The 15,069-nt window shown below is 41.3% G+C and overlaps 1 protein-coding gene across 3 annotated transcripts in view; it reads right to left on the bottom strand.

The window, feature by feature from the left end:
• The window catches only part of ano10a (anoctamin 10a), a 40,279-nt gene that overhangs the window by 9,474 nt on the left and 15,736 nt on the right, over positions 1–15,069 (bottom strand). For all 3 annotated transcript variants that reach the window (XM_087847917.1, XM_087847919.1, XM_087847918.1), the window contains exon 14: positions 3,778–3,894. In XM_087847917.1, coding sequence (XP_087704043.1) covers positions 3,778–3,894 — 117 coding nt within the window. The remainder of the gene's footprint in view (positions 1–3,777; positions 3,895–15,069) is intronic.

Here is a 15,069-nt window from a genome sequence, read left to right as displayed (position 1 = left end):
TGAGTAAATAACTATATGAGAAATGTCATGCAAGTGGGGTTTCTATGCTTATCCACAGAGCTGTGTTCCTGAGATGACCATATTAGGAATATACACTCAAACTGGTAGAAATAAATAGTGATTAGAGAAGTTTGACATGTTATTCAAAACCATTTCTACCACATTTAATTAGGTATACCTTGCTAGTACCAGCTCGGACGCCCTTCAGAACAGTCTTAATTTTTAGTGGTAGCTTGAAGCATTCACCACATAATTTGGTCTATATTGACATGACACTATTATGCAGTTACTGCCGATTTGTCAGCTGAACATTCAACCACAATTTAAAGGTATTCTACTGAATTGTGATCTGGTGACTGTGGCGGCCATCTGCGTGCAGTCAACTGTTTGAGATGATGTGAGCGATGTGATATGACAAGTTATCCTGGTACAAGAAACCAGCAAAAGATTAGTACACTGTGGTCATAAAGGGATGAACATGGTCAGCAACAATACTCAGGTAGGTTGTGGCATTTAAGCAATGCTCTATTGGTAGTAAGGGGCCCAAAGTGTGCCAACAAAATATCACTTACCAAAAATGCATTATCATCCAGAGAAATGTTGCTCACTGGATATTCTCTTTTTTGGACCATTCTCTACAAACCCTACGGATGGTTATGTGGGAAATCCCAGTAGATCAGCAGTTTCTGAAATACTCAGACCACCCAGTCTTGTACCAATAACCATGCTGTATTTAAAGTCACATTCAGTACTTGGTATGAACTTCAGCAGGTCATCTTGACCATGCCTGCATGCCTAAATGTACTGAGTTGTTCCTGTTGGATGTTTGTGCGTTGGTGGTTAGCAAGACTGGAGTGACCATTAGCCTCCTCCGGTACGACTCCTTGGATGACTTCCAAGCTGTATACCAGGAGTGAGCAAGTCATTGACTTACTGATTCACTTCACCACAATCCTCCTTCGGACTGGACTGAAGGAGTGGATCTACCAGAAAGCGGAATCGCAGACATACAGGACAGCTACAAGTACCTAAGTATCCCACAGGTCAACAGGAACCATGATAAACATGCCCGAAGGTCGAAGATTGAAGCCACTGATGTCAAGACATGAACACTCCTCACAAGCACCAAATCCAGAGAGGCAGGAATCTAGCACCAGCCAACACATAGTAGCAGGATGTAAGATGCAAGCTGGGAACTGTGGACCAAGCAATGTACAGCAACATCTGTGAAATGCATTAGAAGTCCTCATGTCTGTGAAGGTTCTCAGTCATCCAGGTCATCGTAGTCAAAGGAGCTTGCAAAGAAAAGCGTCTGGACTTCTTTAAGTTGCTTGAAGACGTTTCACCTCTCATCCGAGAAGCTTCTTCAGTTCTAAGGTCAAATGGTGGAGAGTCCCAGATATATCTGGGACTCTCCACCACCAACATTAGAAGTCCTCAATTCTCGATGAGAGACACGACCAAAGGTGGTTGAGAAGAACAGGGTTAATGTCCAGTGGGACAGACAAGCAGTTTCTGGCCAACCAATCAGACATAATAGTGGTTGACAAGGTACATAAGACTGCAGTTGTGTTTAGATGTGGCAAACTCAGTGGACAGCAACATGAGGAAGAAGAAACATGAGGAAATAGGCCGTGGAATAGTAATGGGGCTAAAGGAACAAATGAACCAAATGTGTAAGGTAAAGTCCAAAGTGGGTTGAGTGGCAATAAGAGATTACATAAGAGGTCTCTGTCCAGAATGCAGAGTGCAGTCCTGGGAATAGCTAAGATACTGTGCAGAACCCTCAAACTTCCAGGCCTTATTAGGGATACTGCGGATATTTGGATTGGATATAAATCTGACACTGATCCAAAAGGCTGGATCGAATATCAGTGACAATGAGTCGATGCACAGTGCAAAGAAAGAAATCCTGCTCTGTGTTATTCTGGGTTTACTTATTCACACAACAACAGCAGCTAGCAGTAGATCAAATGTAGGATGAAAGAAGCTAAGCACAGAATTTGAGCAGTCTGACCATCTTCAAGTGATGTAAAAAATGTTTGCAAACCTCCAGACAGAAGCTGTTGGTATAGTAGTAAATGCATTGTGTGTGAAATATCTTCAAAGTGAGCCTGCAGGACTGAAAAGATCTGATAAAGATGTTTCCTCACTTGCTTGTTTACTTTCACTCTCCTTATACCCACAGCAAAGGTAGTTTATCAGATCAGAACTCGGAAAAAGGTTGGATCGGTCCATTAGGGATGGACTGAGCCAACTGACGACAACAACAACTTTACTTATGTATTGGTAAAATCAAGTTCAGATCACCTCTTGTTCTCAGATGGGAAACTGTTCTTTGTGTTTCTTGCTGACACCATTTACTACAAACAGAGTCCTCTGGTGATGAGGAAAATGTCGTGTGGCTCGTGGTACCCCTCAGCCTCATAGTAGATAAACCTATGGTGTCAATTTGAAAATCCTACATCGTTTCATTCCCAAGTTATCACATTAACAAGACTTTCAGAAAACACGACCTCTGACTTTGACCTTGAGGTCGAGGCAAACTCATCCGAAATTTCTAGTTGCTATACCAACGGTATCAAATTGAAAATCCTATATCATTTCGTTCTCAAGTTATCATGTTCATAAACTTTGGTGTTCATGTTGCCTGCCTGCCCGGCAGGGTTATGACCAGAGATGAGCAGTAATGCATTACTGTAATCCGATTACTTTTTTCAAGTAACGAGTAGAGTAAGGGATTACCATTTCAAAAAAGGTAATTAGATTACTGTTACTTTCCCGTGAGCACGCTGCGTTACTAAAACTGTGATTTTTTTGCAAGAGTGTCTCATGACAGTGACGTAAGCGAATGCGACGTTCGTGGCAACAGCTGTGTGCAGATCAATAATGGATAATATATCGAGTGCAGCAGAGAGTATGAGCGTGCAGCATCTAAAGTGTGGAAGTTAAAGTTGGAAGTTAAACTGTTAAAGTTACTTTGAGTTTGATTCTGTAAAAAGTGACAAAAACATTAGCGTCCGCTGTTCACTGCATGGGAAGAAAACTTCTTTTTACAGCCAAAAAACCCCCTAAACGTCCCACAAGCACCGAGTGCGCTACGACGTAATGTGAAATTCACAGAGAAACTGCCGGATCCTTCCACTGACATGATGGCTGCGACACACCTGCACCAGGGTAAACCTCCGCCTGACCCACTCCTGCTAAACAGGTGAAAATAGAGCAACAGGACTGCTGAGTCTTTGATTTTATTTATTTTCTGCTGTGTTTTACGTGCAAGAGTGAGTGTAAACACAAAAAACTTTTATTTTATTTTTTTATGCTGGAATGTGCAGAATGTTTGTTTAAATGTTCAACAAATTTCTTCCAGTCAGAGAATGTCGCATATAATTTCATTTTTGCTTGATGCATAAAGTTAAAAGATCAAAACTAATAAAACAAGTTTTAAAAAGAGACTTTTCCATTTGATTACATTTTGTATGATGGATTATGCAGAAAAAGTAGAATTGGGCTGAAAGATCTATCGCTTTATTACCTATTCAGGTTGTAAATCATGTTTTTAAAAAGTAACTAAGTAACTAATTACTTTCGAAAATAAGTAATCAGTAAAGTTAAAGGATTACTTTTGGGGGGAAGCTTTTTTCAAGTAACTTGACCAACACTAGTTATGACATTGCCCCATCAGCCTTTTATTGTTGTCAACCAATGTCAGAGGACAGGTAGCAACCTGCTGAGTGGTAACAAAGTAAAGAAAGTAAGAGCAGAGTCAGACTTTACCTTCTTCTTGAGGGCCTCCAATGATTCAAACTCCAGACGGGCCAGTTTGTCCTGGATGTGTTTGGGAACATCTTGGATGAGGAAGGTCAGAATGAACTTGAAGCCCAGCAGTACATGCTGAAATCACAGACAGACAATCACATCATAGGATTAAGAAGTTCAGGGTCAGCGTTTTATTTACATCCTTTTAGTTCCGAACGGAGGAAGGAGAGCATGGTTTGAAAGATACATCAACATAACCTGATTACCGTTTTTAAAGATTGGTGTCCTTCACGGGACACACTTTTGTAAAATGACAGAGGACAGAAGAGGAGAAGGGGAGTGACTGAACGTCAGAGTGAGACAGACAGCCCCAGTACGTGTCCTTGAAGCTGAATGAGAATGAAAAAAACCCCAGCACAGGCAGCTTTGACTCTGCCTTCTAACAATGACTCTGAAAGGACAGTAACCGTCGACACGTTCCCGTTTGGAACAGATCTGACAGCTAGAACGCCAAAATTCTGCAACGAAGATGATTCGAGGGAAGTTAACAAGACAAAAATGTTATTTTGAGTACAAAAATCGTGTCTGTGTCTATATGACATGATTTTAGAGTAACTTTTGATGAATATATCAATGGGCCATAATATGAAACTTTCGTGCTACCCAAACATTTTGAGCAGAAAAATTAAAAATATATTTCATGTGCATTGCATATTAGGATGCCTACAGACCCAAGTAACCCAGAAGGTTGCTTAATCTGTTATGAAGAACACTTTGTGCTTGTAAAAGTCTTAACTGGGTCCACAGATCTCAGTTTCTCTCTGTCAGACCTCGAGTAATCAAATACAGCAAACTGCACACTTCTGAATCAGCAGAATATGCGTTTTCCCATAAAGATGATGACACACACACACACACACACACGCACACACACACACACACACACACACACACGCACACACACACACACACCAGTCCATCTGGAGCACGGCCAGTCGCCATCAGCTTCTTTGATTCAGCACCCTTTTCCTCATCACAGTAATGGACTTATGCTACAGTAGATGGAACAAATGGCGTGAGAGCAAGAGCAGATATCAAGGTGCACTGCTCCACAGGAATGGCTTTCAGGGTTATCAAACCAAGCTATTTGAGTAAGATGAATGACAATGGAATTACATATATTCCCACGCTAACACTAGCTTTCACTGAGGATGGTAAAATAATTTATCTTGCCTAGTTGGACATAATATGACCCCAGATTATGCTCTGATTGATGCCACTTGGAACACTGTGAGCTTGAAGTTGCATAAACTAAGACATTTTGCCATTCCAGTCAGCACAGCAGCTCCAATAATTAACAGCCAGAACATGCTCAGAAATCCCTGACCTCAGTGGTTTGTTACATTGATTGAAAGTGCAGAATAAACAGTCCAGCTCTTAGCGAATTGCTAATGCTATTCAAGGCTAATTTATATTTGTGTGTGTTCAACAGCACAAGGTTAGACTAAAGACAGAGGACACTCGGTGAAGGTTGGAAGAAGGTAACTTGTGAAACGTTTGAGCCTGACAATAAATTCTGCTTTGTCTGACACAATGGATGTGACTGAAATTCAAATGCTCAGTATGAAAACTATTTGTATCATCATTGCTACGCTGATTACATTACACCAGCAAAGGCTGATGTTCTCCTTCACCAAGTAAATAAATGTAGGGCAAACAGAAATGTTACTACAGCTGAGAAATGTTCTAAAATTTAAAAAAAAAAAATCTATAAAGACAAACTCTGGATTAGGGATGGGTATCGTTTAGGTTTTATCCGATACCGGTGCCAAACCGGTACTTTTGAAACGGTGCCGGTGCTTAAACGGTGCTCAAACCGGTGCTTAAAGAATGGAGAACACAAAATTGGTCCAAAAACCTCTCATGTTCAGCTGTTTTTTTGTAAAAAGATAACAATGTTAGCCTTTTCTGCAGCTATGGGGGCATATATGGTATCACAACACAAATTTTGTCCAAAAACCTCTCATGTTTAGCTGTTTTCCACTTTTTCTTTGGTCATTTTAGCCTTTTTGGCCAGGGTGAAGGGAGTATCTGCCATCAAACAAGAAGACAGCTGCATGTAACTACGGTGTTTGCTAGTTCACCTTATATGCATTAATGTAATAACGTGGTTAGCCTACTCAACGTAAATTATACACGAACAACATTAAGCTACTCACATAGAGAAGAACGGCTGCTGCTGCCATCATCATCCTCATCATTTCTGCTACACTGGCAGGGCTAGGGGCCAGGACTGTCCTCTTCGGGTTTTTGGGGGATGTTGCTAACTCCGGGTCGATAACAGGCACCACACCCGCAGTAGATGTGCTGGGTGTGAGGTCTCACAGCAAGCTATCAAATACGGCGCATTTTTCGGCTTTAAAAAAAATGCTATGCATCGCCAGGTGTTTCATTGGATTTGAGGTGTTACCTCCTTTGACTGTGTCACAGTATCAGCTTAAAGCACTTGTTGCAGCTGCTGAGTTTGCATCTTTTGCTGTGAAGTACAGCCAGACTTTTGACCGCTTCGCCTTGGGCATTTTTAATCTGTAGCTCTGCTCTAAAAGAACGTACGTACCTGGGCCCGCCTGCTATCCTCGGAAACGTAAAATGATTGGCTAGAATTCAAAGTGTATCACAGCTCAGGAAAAAAAAGCACCGAAATGTGCGCTGCTTTTCGGTCTGGTTACTACCGTTTATGTCAGAACCTACCGGTACCCATCCCTACTCTGGACATTACAGGTTTGCCATTTCCTATTTGAAGAACAAGTATTTGATATACAGCTTAATACTGTGTAGCCCTACATAAAGAGGAACACCTGGACACTCCTCCAAACAAAGACAAACTAATTAGACCTGTTATTATCTGGCATCAAATCAAGATATGAGCAGAGTGATATGAGCTGTCTAAGTTTACTATAAAGTTTGATTTGTTTGAGGCGCTCAGGCAAAACACAGAACATGGAGTGCATACTTACAGGTCACTTTGTTAGTTACACCTTGGTTGTTAAATCACGGGTACTTTTGCCAATGTGAAGCAGTCTAGCCATTCTCCTCTGACTCTGACAAGAACAAATCATTTTCAGCTGGAGAACTGCTGCTGATTGGATATTTTCTCTTTTTCTGACCATTCTCTGTAAACCACAGAGATGGTCGTGAGAGCTGCCGCTCAGATCAACAGTTTCTGAAACACTCAGAGTAGCCCATCTGACGCCCACAACCATGCTTAGTTTGACCACTTTGACCAGTGGAAAGTCTACATGTCTGCATACCTTTCTGTCGTATGATTAGCTGATTAGATATTTGTGTTAACAAGAATTTGAAGAGGTGTATCTGACAAAGGTGTTGGTGAATGTCACTGACTCTGGTATTTTCTTTGACGTGCTATTCAGTGACACAACCTGAACTTACTAAGAGAATAAAAGAAATGGATTCCAAGAATACCACGCCAAGTCAAAAAAATCTTGTGGTGCTAAGATTTTTCTATAGCCTCCTGGTGTATTCTTTGTATTAAATGAAAAGATAACAGGTGGATTTTACTGTTGGTTTGCTATCCTACTTATTCTGGAAGGGTGTACAGTTTTAATTAAAGCAGACCTAATAGCCATTTCTTGACTAATAACTCACAGCAGGTCTGGGCGAGAGGCTGTCCTGTAAAGCAGTGGTCTCCACCCTTTTTTGCGCCACGGACCGGTTTATGCCCGACAATATTTTCACGGACCGGCCTTTAAGGTGTCGCGGATAAATACAACAAAATAAAACTCGTACCGGTACCGAAAAAAGAAGATTTATTCATAACACACGTGAAAAGACCCAGGAAAACAGAGTTAACGATAAAAACAATAACCAAATAACGCTGAAAACCGATAAAAACCCTGAAAACCATACATTTCACACCTGAGCCTCAACTCTCGTGGCCCGGTACCAAACCTTAAAGGAAGAGGAGCAAAAATAGCCGAGTGGCCACCTAACAAAAGAAAAGTAAGAACTGTTTTGAACTATGAATCATGCAAAGCCACTTCCCTCTTTGACTAGTTTGGAATTCATTCTTTTGTTGCATTTATGTAATGAGGAAAAAATAAATAGGAATTGTGAATTCTTGGCCATACTGCCCAGATTTATTGCTAATGTTACCTTAGCCACCGCGCTAATGCTCAAATCATTTAGTACATTTTGCTGTTAGCATGGAACTGACTGCATTTCAATCCACCGTCAATCTTACTGATGAGACACAAACAGAAAAACTGCCTTTTCATACGTGATCTGAGCAGAACGCATCGTTCTAACAGCTAGCTGCCGTACTGTGTTTTCACTACAGTCTTCTTCATGTTGCCTTAAAGTCTTCTGAACAATTCATCCTACATGCTTCAAAGCAGTGAAGCAAAAGCTGTGGATATTTATCTGCATGTTATGTTGTGATTTTTAATACATTTCAGCATTTTATTTCACTTTATTGGGTATTGTGTGTAGAATGTGGAACAAACAAACAAACAAAAAATTGTGTCGCAATTTTTTTGTCTGCAGGAGAAACCCTGCTTTTGCTTCTTGATATACACAACAAGAATAATAAATGTATTTAAATATTTTTTTCCACTTTATTCAGTCAGGAAACAGGAATGCACCAGCATGTAGGTTGAATACAAAAGTTTGGTTTTTATGCTGTGAGCTCATCACTCACCAAAAATATTGTATATCAAATTAGGGAGTGATGATGAGTAGACATGCGAATGCTGGGGACAGCCAACAGCGACGCAGGGAAGCAGCGGCACCGACATGAGAGAGAGAGAGATCGCAGCTTTTGGGAGAGTGCGTTTGCTGTATGATGTGAGGACAGCGAGGCACGTCAGTCTTTACGACGCAGTGCGACTTGATTCGTGAGGTCTGACTCAGCGTAAAGTAAAGCTGCATACACCGATTTTATTGACCAGGTGGCAGCACAATGAGCTGTTAACACAACATGAGGTCTACATTAAACGATTAAGTTATGTCGTGATCAACATATTTGCATGCAGTAGCTTGCACATCTAGCAGATACACTCATTAGTATTCATTTTGAGTCATGAGTTTCTTGTCAGCCAATAACTTTAAGGCCAAATCCACGTCTCCTCTTAGCTGTGATGCGGTCTCCAGTGACTACTGAGGGAATTACACGATGAGAGTCGTGATTAACTTGAGTCATCCTGATGATGGGTCAAATATCTATGCATACTAATAAAGGTGGCACTCAGGGACAAACACACCAGTGGGATTATAAAAATACTGGTTCTAGATAATGATTATGGAAGCAGGAGGCATCCTTCTCTAATTGCTCAAAGAAATTCTATTAGCTAACCATGATAACGTAACGTCCAAGGAAATAATAGCACGATGTTGCATTCAGTGCCATCACAAACAAAACAAAACAATGCATTGCAATACAAAACTGACACCTGTAGAGTGGGGTCATTTAATTACATAATATAGGTTTAGAAGATGCTTTGCACATCAGTTCAAAGCTCCTCCAGTGTAAACAAAGCTCAAATACAGAGTGGGAGGCTAGACTAGTTTATGGGTGGATCCTGGCCTGCTGCTGCTCTGTGGTTGCCAGCAGATAAGATCATCTTATTGTCTTTAAAAACAGTGTAATGAGATTACTGTGTGGTGGGCTGCTGAAAAAGACCATTTGACAGACACACATAAAAAATTGTCCCGAGCAGGCACCTTAATCACCACACAGAGCTATGTTAATGTCAGGTCTTTGGCTTCTTTTAGATTACAAAGTTAATAATAACTGTACTGACTCGTAATCAGCTTTGTGAGCAGTTAGCATGTTCTGTATTATAATAACGTACTTTACTTTGAACTGGTAGACTTTGGCAGCACAGAAAAGCATTGTTATATTACCATGACACTGCTGTTCCACTCTGCTCTATAGGCTATAATGTAACTGTTCGTTCAGTCTTGTTGCTCAACTCGGTCCCATTTATGATGGTCCCAGATCGTCTAACAGCCTTTAAGACAGACAAACCAAATTTTAAAGGAGAACGATTGCTGGACTTCATAAAAGTTTGTGTATTTAGAGTGAATATAAGCCTTACAAATTAAATTAAATGCATAATAACCCCTACGGATGCTTTTATAAACAATTATGGCCAGCAGGTTACATACACTCATTATGGGCATGTGCAATCATCATGTATGTAGTACAATCAGCTCCAAGAAGCCCAAAATTACTGTGACATTCATGCCCATGATGAGTGGGCATGAGTGGATGTAAACCTCTGATAACACATACTGACTACTATTGCTTCTTCCAGCTTTAACTAAATGTATTGTTGTTTGCACTATAGACTGTCTCAAGCTGTAAACATCACTTAGGGCCTTAGGACATTTATCTGTGTCCTATGCAGTAATATTCTCAATTCAAATACTGCATTTATGGTTCAAGTCAGTCTTAGAAGTCGTGTAAATACACAATACAGGCTACACACAAACCATGATAACTAATTATTAGTTTTCCATCATGCTGAGATATTTTGTGTTAAAAGTTTTGTCAAATTGAAAACACCTGTGTGCTGCACACCAGCTCAAATAACCAATAACTGTGAACCCTTTCCTGTTCCATGCCATTAGGCTGTGATCTTGTCTCCCGTCCTTTCAGGTCCCTTGTAAGCAGACACACTTCAGAGTCCCTGCTCTGTTTCTTCAGCGAAATGAGTCGATTATAACAGACAGACCCGTGACTCTGAAAGAAAGTCTCTGTCTCTTTCAGCGGCAGGCTGGCCAGTTGCCTAGTTACTGCTCACTGATGTGTGTAAACCCTATACAGCAATTACCCAGGTATCATAGCACTGCTGCTGGAAAGCGGCGCGGCGAAGCCCTCGCGCCTGCTCCCAACCCACCCCCATAACAGAGATAAGAGGAGCTGAGGGTTTTGATTTGAACCCTCAGCTCTCTGAATCAGCCTTCTCTTATTAAAGAGATGACGACCGACTTAAGAAGAGCAATGAGAAATGCTTCGAAGGAAAAAAACCCATCTGTGATCTGTCTGCACTAAGATAGTGGGTTAGAGGCTCTGCTCCGCCTGGAGTTAGCTGTATTTAACAATGTATGCACTCACAGACCTGTTAGCAGCTTTAATTAGAAAGTGTTTCTCTAAAAGCAATATACTGGCTGCTGAATCAATAAACCACATGTATGTGTATTCATGTGCAGCTCTTCTTTCACACACTTAACATTACACAAGCTGGCTCTCACTGTTCTTGTTGTGCCATCTCGTTAATAGCCTGTTTGCTCAATTCTAGGAAATGTGGTGGTAGCAGGCAAGACCGTGCTTGGATCTCTCTCTCTCACACACACACACACGCACCAACACGCACACGCACACACACACACACACAGGTTTCCTTTCCTCAGTCAATCGTTGTCCTTGTCTCTCTCATCAGCCCTGGCAGTTCTGCTCTCAGTCCCTTCCTTCCTGTTTCTCCTCCTTTTGCTTCCACATTCACTCATTTTATCTCTACTTTGATCCAAGCCTTCCATCACAGGTCTGCAGTGTGCACTAAAGAGAAAAGCAAGGAAATGCACGACACACCTGACTGATGCAGTGTGTCGCGGCAGGATGGATTGCTCATATACAACCACTGCAAAGCGAGAGTGGAAGCTGAACACCAAGCTGTGAGCTAACCTGGTTTCCCTCTGTGTTTGCAAAAGCAGCATCACACCTCCTCTCATGATTCAGGTGAGTGAGGCAGAGTGCAAATCAAGCAGAGAACATGACCCCGAGGCCCAAAGCGCAGTCGTCTGCTATAAAAAGTCATGTTCATTTCTACTCAGCCCAAAAGACAGTTGGAAGGAGGTTAGGATGGATTAGAGGCAGCATGCTGTGAGTGTGACTTACTGGAGTCCCTGGAGTCTTTAATCAGAAAAAGTCTAGAGTAAGGGCTCATGTAATGCACGCACGCACGCACCAAACAAAAGGTCATATTCACTCTGCTTCACTGAGTGAATGGGTTAAATGCAGAGAGGAATTTCCCCACGGGGATCAATAAAGTATACATTATTATTATTATTATTGTTATTATTAAAAGTGATGAAAAAAAGCTGCCACTGTGTTACAAATTGAAGCTGGAGGGAATATCAGAGAAGTTGACAGTAATAAGTAATAACAAACAAATTGCGGAAAAACACACCTGGTTGATTAAAAGCTTAAAATATCTTCAGTCCTATTAAAGGACATCATCTGTTCATTCGATTATCATTACATTCTTTAACTCAACTGGATCAGCACTACATGGTTCATGTCTTAACCTCAGTGTATAGACTGAATAGATGGATGTAACATTCAGCTCTTAAAAGTCAAAGAAGCCAGTGTGGAGGTGTCTTAAACCTGCATTCTACTAAACCTGCGTGACTCCTCTGTTGGCAAACAGAAGATCAGCTGTTTGGAAGTTTATGGTAAAATGATCCTTGCTGGCCTGATGAGTTCATGGCTTCTGTTGCTAGTTTCAAGTCACACCGCATGCAACGTGATATTCATTTAGTAGATTATGGCCCCCATTACAGTCAGAAATGGAGGATTAACCATGGTATGCTCACTGGCATTGTGAAAGACAAGTGTTTAACTAAAGACAGCGATGGTGAAAATCTTCCGATTTTGGCTTCCCAACAAGAAAATAGCGTGTCTTATACAAGCAAATATAAAAACAAACATCAACTAAAATGATACTAAAGTGAAAACAATCTGTCCGTACAGCTCAGACCAGCATTTCGGACCAAAACAGATCTCATATTGCCCGATTACATCCATCCTGAAATTTACTGCCCCCCTCTGGCTGCACTTGGTAATTGTCTCTGGAAGCTAGCTTGACTATCAGCTGTTAAATCTCTGTCATTTTTTCTGGGAGCGTTTATGTCATGCTGACAAAGGCTGGAACTGAGAGGAGAGTAGCAGGAGTCGATGTAGGACAGTCATTCCACTTGCTATTAATTTCAATTAAATTGTCTGCAATTCAGCCAGAGGCACAGCAGGTGGCACTTGAGAGATATTTCTCTGAATACTTGAAAGGTGGGATTTCCCACGAAACCCTTCTCTAGCATTCTCTCTATGCTCTTCTTTTACCCTCATCCCTGAACTGTGGAAAGGGCAAATGGCATGTTCAGCCTCCCTGAGCATGGCTCTGATGGGGGCTTCTTCCTGTTAAAAGGGAGTTTTTCCTCCCCTCTGTTGACAAGTGCTAGTTTGCAGGGGATTAGGCAATTTTCATATTTCCTCATGACGTCTGTCACTGTAGGTGATACAGCACCCCAGACCAGTACAGACCATTGACCCATTTACTTTACCTTCAATGAGCATGAAAGTTGACCTCTTTGACAAACTTCACAATATTCAGCTTTTTAAGATGCTCACTCTTGTTTTGGCCATTTGTGTATGTGTACTGCCACACTGTTGTCAGAGATGATGAGGAACTGGAATGCAGTTGGTTCACCCACTCTTCTTACCCATCTGTAAAAGTCTCTGCATGCCATTGATGGTGCATGAGCAGTTACCTGCAAAACGACCTATTCTCATCAGTAACATCTGCACTTGGAAATTAATCCAAACACAGAGCTGTTACACCCCGTCAGTAAGTAAAGTTAACAACAAAAAAAATCAGTGAGCTGTGTCATCAGATCATGTATAATGTAGCACGTTGTCATCAGACCCATGGTTCTCAAAGCAGAATCTGTTAACACCACAGCTCCCTCACAAAGGGCTCCAGGGGGGTTTGATGATTCAATTCACTTGATTCTATTTGGATTTCCTATTTATCACCATACACTGTGGAAGAGACACATACCATCCAATTTCTCTCACTTTCAATTTCAACAGCAGACCGTAGCAGATGCATCAACTCTGACCAATCATCTTTTCCAAATGGTGACTCTTTGGACAAAAGACACATCTAGGAGGCAGATTCTGCAGCCCATGAGACAAAGCAAGGCTAATACGATTCAATCCATCTCACACTAATAGAGAACTCCCAGCAAAAAAAAAGGTTTAAACAAACCCAGGCTTACCCTGGCAGCTGCTGCAGGAGAAATATCACCCACAAAGAACAACTTCTCTGTGAACTGCAGAGTTTTCAGCTGTGTGTGCCAACCACACGTTCAATCAAACATGCAGACGATCGATGTGACCCAGTTTCTGCCTTGGCATCAGCAGAGAGATGTTGTACAGTGAGCTACAGTACTTTAAAGAGCATTTACAATCTCAGGCAGCAACCAGACAGTTAAAACAATCGTCCCTGAGGAGGTCGTTAAAGCAGCACAAACGTACAACTGTTTTCTTTATGAATGTCCTTAAAAAAAATCTCCATACTGCAGCACCTCCCATTCACTACATCCTCACCTGTTTGTGCTGTTATTTTGAGCCTCCCCCTCCGGAGGCAGGAGGTGTGTTAGGCTGCACTGTTTGAACAGGGCACATAGAAAAGGGGAGCGGGCTGACGTTATGTTAATAGAGGTTAAATGAGGAGAAGAGGAATCCGCAGCGTGAATGCTCAAATTAACACACACACACACACACACAAGCTCAAACAATTATAGGCTGAATATGCACAGTGCAAATTTCATTTATGTGCAGACACACACACACTCTGCCCTTGCTGTGGATCTGCTTTGGGCTGTGGCTCCATCTAGTGAACAAAAATCTGCATCTGGCACAACTACAAAACAGGGCGGTGTTAATGCTATTAAACATTACTGTATCCAAAAAATGATTATGAGATCTATAGAAAATAAAAAATACAGGAATAATGCTACAAGTCCAATTTCTGTGTTGTCTTCCTTGGTAAATTCACTGATCCTTAAATGAAAGTGAATGGTAAAATTGCCTCTATAACCATGCAAAAAGAATGACTGCACAGTTATCAGCATATCTAACTACATATAATTATAACCTATCAGAATGGAGAATACAGTTTTTTCAAAACAGGCGTATTATACTCGTATTATATACTACATTATATCACAAAGGAGGTATAACAAATTGCTTCCTAGCAATCCATTTAGATGTGTTTGTTCCACTCCTGGCAAAACATACACAGCGGCCCGTGCTCTGTGAGATGCTTGTGCCATCATCAATGGAGTCTTTTCTGCTGCTGTGTTATTTCTGCTATCATAAATATACCATTTACTTTCTGCCAAAACAAACAGCAAAGTTGCAGATGAGTAGCTCTGCACAGTGATGAATCATTTAGTTTTAACTTTAATTAGTGGAGATGCATGGATTGTTGCCAGCTGAAAAGGTAA

This window comes from Neolamprologus brichardi, chromosome 11 (assembly GCF_056152115.1).
Source record: "Neolamprologus brichardi isolate AB-2024 chromosome 11, ASM5615211v1, whole genome shotgun sequence".
Lineage (NCBI taxonomy): Eukaryota > Metazoa > Chordata > Actinopteri > Cichliformes > Cichlidae > Neolamprologus > Neolamprologus brichardi.
The sequence above is the reverse complement of the archived record's forward strand: the minus strand, read 5'-3'. Positions and strand labels throughout refer to the sequence as shown.